General features: G+C 39.9%; 1 protein-coding gene across 1 annotated transcript in view; it reads right to left on the bottom strand.

Annotated features, from left to right (window-relative positions):
* The window catches only part of LSM1 (LSM1 homolog, U6 small nuclear RNA associated (S. cerevisiae)), a 28,212-nt gene that overhangs the window by 6,916 nt on the left and 15,030 nt on the right, over positions 1 to 6,266 (bottom strand). Inside the window, exon 2 of the mRNA XM_006900292.1 lies at positions 4,013 to 4,081. Coding sequence (XP_006900354.1) covers positions 4,013 to 4,081 — 69 coding nt within the window. The remainder of the gene's footprint in view (positions 1 to 4,012; positions 4,082 to 6,266) is intronic.

The raw sequence follows: 6,266 nt of genomic DNA, 5'->3' as shown, positions 1-6,266 counted from the left end.
GGGGGGGCGGGCGGAAGACAATTTTATTTTCATTGCTGTCGAGCTGGTTCTGGGTCACAGTGATGCTCAAAAGGGTTTCTGAGGCTGTAACTGTAGGGAGAGGAGACTGCAGGAGACTGCACATCTTTCTCTAGCAGAGCTGATTTAAATTTCCAGAGATGCATTTAGGTTAACTTTGCAACCTGATACAGACTATACCACTAGAGCTTCCTATGCATCTTTTCAGTAAAAACAGGATACGAAGACAGACCAAGACTTCCTGAATCTGATGTACCTCTCTGGGTAAAATCTGGAGCTTCACGTTGTGGTCCCTAAACTCTTCATAAAATAAAGCTTCCATCCACTTTAATTGGAAAGCAAGGGATTATCTTCAGTGTAAGAACTGCTATGGATAGTATTCATACCCAAGCCAATTATAAATGAGCATTTTCTTCAGTGGACTGTTTTTTTCTATTATTCGGCTCCCTCTAATGGGGAAATCTCAGAACACTTAATTAATTGTGTTCATGGGAAACCTGTACATAGATCATGAAGCAGCGATCTGAAGCGAACAAAGGTTAAAATCAGAAAAGGTGTTTGTCAGAGTTGTGTCTTTTCTCCATAACTATCCAAATCTGTATATTGAGCAAATCAGTTAAGAAGCTGGACTATATGAGAAGAATGTAGCATCAGGATTGCAGAAGGACTCATCCACAACCTCATTTATACAGAAGACTTAAAGCAGCACTTACTGCAGAAAATCAAAGACTATAGCCTTCAATATGGGTTTTTATCTCAAAATCAAGAAAATGAAAATCCTCACCACTGGACCTATAGGCAATATTATGATAGGTGGAGAAAAGGGTGACACTGTCAAAGATTTCAATTTACTGAGACTCAGAATCAACATCTAGGTTAACAGCAGGTAAGAAAAGACATGTTAACCTGGGGAAATCTCCTATCAAAGACCTCACTTAAGTCCTAAAGAGCAAGTATGTCAGTTTAAAGATTGATGTGCACTGAATCCATTCAACTGCTTCCCATGTACTGGAAAATCCAACAACAGAAGAATTATGCCTTTGAGTTATAGTGTTAATGATTATCCCTCAGACTGCCAAAAGAAAAAAATTTGTCTTGAAGGAAGTGTACCCAGAGTGCTCCTTAGAGGCAAGGATGGTGAAACTTTTCCCCACTGACTGTGACTATATTTTCATGAGAAACCAGTCTGTGGAGACAGACATCATGTTGGGAAAGGTGGACGCTGAGCAAGAGAGAGGAATACCCTGAATGAGATGGACTGACACTGTAACTGCCACAATAGGCTTAAGGAGGTCAGAGATCATGAGGAGGCATAGGAGAGGGCAAGGTTCAGATCTGCTGTTCGACCTCATGGTAACAAGGGAACTCTGATGGCCTAGTGGTTAAGAAGCTGCACTGCAATCCCAAAGGCATGCAGTTTGAATCCATCTGTTACCCTATGGAAGAAGGATGGGCAATCTCTTCCCATGTGATTTACTGCCTCTGAAAATCCACTGGAAAGTCAGCCACGGGTTGGTTCTGACTCAATGGAAGACAACAACAACAAACAACAATAGGGAAAAACAAAGGCTCAAGGGAAGAGAGGAAGCCCCTCAATGAAATGAATTGACTCAATGAACATAACAACTGGCTTGAATATGGCAGTTTGTGAGGATGGCACAGGATAGGGCAGGGTTTCTGTCTGTTGTTCATAGGGTTGCTATGAGTTGTAGTCACCTGACAACAATTACTACAGGAAGAAAAGAGCATCCTAAACATTGTAATCATATATTCTGTATAAATGTAGCTTTCTTAAATTAATTTGATGGCTGGCTGTGAAAAGTTAGGTAAAATGTGAAAAATATTTTTCTTGAAATACTTATTTTTGTCTTAAAAACACAAAAAGAAATTTTAAAAATCCACAGACTTATAAATAAACAAACTTTAGGGGTGAATTATTAAAAATTTAGTAAGCAATGACATATTATCACAACATGTCCCATTATGCCAGATATGAAAAAGATAAATTTCAACATAAAATTATACACATACACAATGCAATGGATAGCTACTATTATCCAGAGTATAAGACTGAGTCTTTGTTGCTGTTAGGTGCTGTTGAAACGAGTATGACTTATAGCAACGCTATCAACAACAGATCTGAACCTTGTCCTATCCTGTGCCATCTTCACAGTCTCTGACTTGAGTCCATTGTTGTAGTCGGTGTGTCAGTCCATCTGGTTGAGGGTCTTCCTCTCTTTCACTAACCCTCACCTTTCCTAGATGGTCCCTCTCCAAGAGTCTCTCCTTGAAACATTCCCAAAGTATGTGAGATGAATCTTTATTGTTTTGCCTGCAAGAAGCACTCTGGCTATACCTACTGCAAGATTGTTTATTCTTTTAGCAGTCTATGGGATATTCAGTACTCTAACACCAGAGCTCAAAGGCATCAATTCTTCTGTCACCCTTATTCACTGTCCAACTCTCAGATGTATACCAAGTGACTGAAAAGACCATGGCCTAAATAAGGTGCACCTTATTCGTCAAACTGACATCATTGCTCTTCAATAATACATAGAATGCTGGTACAAATGGTATTAATTGCAGATCCAAGTTAAGACGAAGTTGTTGACAGTTTCATCTTTCCTCCAACTATCATGATGTTGCCTATCAGCTGAGGTAAAAATTTTTATTTTCTTGACATTTAGATACAATCCATATTGAAGGCTGTATTCTTTAATCTATTGTAGTAAGTGCTTCAAGTCCTTCTTACTTTCAGCAAGTAAAGTTGTGTAATCTTCATAATGTAGGTTACTGATGAGTTTTCCTGATTCAGAGTCCAGCTCAGCTTACAGTTTTAATATTGTGGTATCAGAAATCTTGAAAATGGGCTTTTCTATCCATTATGTTTGTCTCCACTGGGAGCATGGTCTCTAGCTACTTTAACTGCAGACATGTGTTCTTGCAAATCATCGACAGCTGTGGGATCAATTTAAGAGAGCGCTTTCTTCATTGTGAAAATCAGCCGTGGAGAGAACAGGTACAAAGACTGCGGCACTGCTGTGAACAGATTGTGGCAAAGTGTAACCAGAGGAACTCTGGAGTTGGAGCCACAGTTAAAGGTTTTGCTTGTGGGATGACTGAAGGAAAAGCTAACTTGTAACTGCTCTGCGATAAAGCTTGCTGGATAACTGAGGAAACCAGAGGTTTATTAGTTCTACTTAATTAAACCTAGACTTTCACTTGAAGACAGAGAAGCCATCTGAATTGTGGAATTGTGTCATCTGGCTTGGGACTAAACTTAGACTTGCACTGTGTGATATTCTTTGTCTCCTCCACTCTCCAACCTGTTTCCCTAATAAACCCCACAACTGTAAGTAAAGTCTTGAGTCAAGTGGCAATGAACATTAGATCCAAGAACTCATAGAAATAGGTGCAGGAGCATGTTGGGTGGCATCTCTGAGCATGCAGCTATTTGTTTAATACTATAGATATTATTGATGCGGACAGTTCCTCTTTATGAAGTAGGCAGAAGCCAGACTCAGACACGCCCCCACATTGCATCTGCTCCTTTTACAAATAGGTATGGAAAAAGGATACAACCCTGACACACACTTTCCCTAATTTTAAACCATGCAGTGTTCCCTAGCTCTGTGTACACAACAGCTTCTTGGTATAGATATAGGTTTTGCATAAGCACAATTAAGAGTTCTGGTATTCCCATTCTTCTCAATGTTAGCATAATTTTTTAAGATACACAGTCAAATGCCTTTGCATAATCAAAAAAGTACAGACAGACATTCTTCTGGTATTTGATGCTTTCAGCCAAGATTCATCTGACATCAGCAATGATAACCCTAGTGTCATGGCCTTTTCTAAATCTTGCTTGGACTTCTGGAAGTTCTCTATGTACTATTTTAGCCATTTTTGAATGATCTTAATTAAGCAACATTTGCATTTGATATTAAGGATAAAAAAAGTTCGATAAGATAAGAACTCCATAATTAATACATACCAAACTGATCAATGCTTCTTAAAAAGCCAATAAGTGTTCTCCCATCTCGAAGCAGGACCAAATGTTTTTCTACAAAGAGAAAAGAAGAGATCTTTAAAATGAGAACAGCTACCTTCATTGAGTTTACAGCAAGGGATAGAAATAAAATTAGTAGCTATTTCTCAGCCACAGCATCTCTTCTTCCAATGTCTATTGTTGTTGTTATGTGCCATTGTGTCACTTGTGACTCATAGTGACCCTATGTACAAGAGCCCTAAACACCGTTCCATCCTGTGCCAACCTCGCCGTCTCAAACACACTCATTCCCACCACTCCACTCACAGAATTTTGATCCATCTCATTGAGGGTCTTCCTCTCCTGCGCCGTCCCTCCACTCTCCCAAACATGATGTCCCTCTTCAAGGACCAGTCCCTCCTTGCAGTCTTCAATGTATGAACATGCCCAAAGTATGTCAGACGAAGCTTTAGAATCCTTTACTCCAAAGAGCACTCTGGCTTCACCCTCTCCAGGACAAACCTGTTTTTTCTCCTAGCAGTCCATGGTACATTCAACACTCTTCTTCAGCACCACAGCTCAAAGGCATCAATTCTCTATCATTCCTATTCACTGTGCAACTCTCTGATGCATAGCACATAATTGCAAAGACTATAGCCTGGATCAGGTGCACCTTAGTCTCCAGCCTGACGTCATTGCTCTTCAGTTCTCTTGAGAGGTCCCTCACAGCTGACTTTCCCAATGCAACTAATCTCCTGATTTCCTGGCTGCTGTTACAAGAGTGTTGACTGTGGAACCAAGTAAACTAAAACTGTTAAAACTATCTCAATCTCTTCACCATCCGTACTGATGCTGCCAGTTGGCCCAGTGGTGGGAATCTTTGTTTTCCTGATATTGAGCTTCAATCCATATTGACTGCAGTCCTTGACCTGCAGCAAGCGCTTCAGGTCCTCCTCAGTTTCAGCAAGCAGCGTGTGTCATCTGCATAATGCAGGTTATTCATGACTCTTCCACCAATCCCGATGCTACATTCCTCCTCGTACAGCCCAGCATCTCTGACGATCTGTTCTGCATACAGATTGAAAAGGTATGGAGAGAAAATACATCCCTGATGGACCGCCTTCTTGATTTTGAACCATCCAGTGTCTTCCTGTTCTGTTCTGACGACTGCCTCTTGGTCCAAGTATAGGTTTCTCATCAGCACAATCAAATGTTTTTGGGATTCCCATTCCTCTAATGTCTATTGTTGTTGTCACGTGCCGTTGAGTAGTAGATGACTCATAGCTACCCTATGAACAAAAGGCCTGAGCACTGTTCATACATAGTTTCTGGAGGCAAGCCATTTCGGAAGTGGATGCTGCTCCTGCTTCCAGGCTTGTTTTAGTCAGGAAGCTCCAGCAAACACTGTCCACCATGGGTAACCATTACCATGTTTGGCACATCAGTGTCACAGTGTTCAGCATCACAGTAAACACGAGTTACCTCTGCACAGCAATGCACAGACCAGTGCTATACCACCTATAAGAAAGAATGTTTGACAGGAGAACCATCTGAACCCAGCCCGAGGGCCGCAGATTAAAATCACCCACCCTTGGCTTGGTAGCATAACTTTCTGTCCACTAGGACAATGTAGCTCTCTCTATGTCGTCGTAATGTCTATTAGGTAGATGTAATTAAAAATATAGACGGAGGACTAGGGCAGACAGGAGTTAAATTGGAAAGTCAGTAGTGAGAACAATCAGCAAAATATAGTGTGAAAGACTGGGCTGGGAGCCAGGACACCTTACTTGGTTGGCTCTACAACTTGATAAATATGCTTTTTTTTTGATAAATATTCTTCATGTGAAGAGTCTTACATATTCTTTGTATGACTATTCTTAGATATTCTTCATGTCAGCTTTTAACATTTATAACTAAAATATTTAGATGATTTTTATGGTCTTAATTAGAGTAATAGTCCCTTAATTTAAAAGCACTTCTTTCTCTGAATTTGGAATCAGAAATATATGAAATAAAAATTATGCCTTAGGTATTAAACTGGAATAGAGATTAAACAATATTTATTGAGAATGATACACTTTTCTAGAGCTTAGATATATAACAGAAGGCAGTACTCAAAAAGTCATCAACCATACCAATTTTTTATTTCTGAAGATAAACAATTAACATCAAGAAAAATAACATGCGCATCATTGGAATCCCAGAAAAGGAAGAAGCAAGTAAAGGCACTGAAAAAGTTGTGGAAGAATTACTAGAGGAA

The sequence above is a fragment of the Elephantulus edwardii genome, unplaced genomic scaffold, assembly GCF_000299155.1.
Source record: "Elephantulus edwardii isolate Elephantulus edwardi_28Jun2011 unplaced genomic scaffold, EleEdw1.0 scaffold00279, whole genome shotgun sequence".
NCBI lineage: Eukaryota > Metazoa > Chordata > Mammalia > Macroscelidea > Macroscelididae > Elephantulus > Elephantulus edwardii.
Note: the sequence above shows the minus strand (reverse complement) of the source record. Positions and strands in the feature narration are given on the sequence as shown.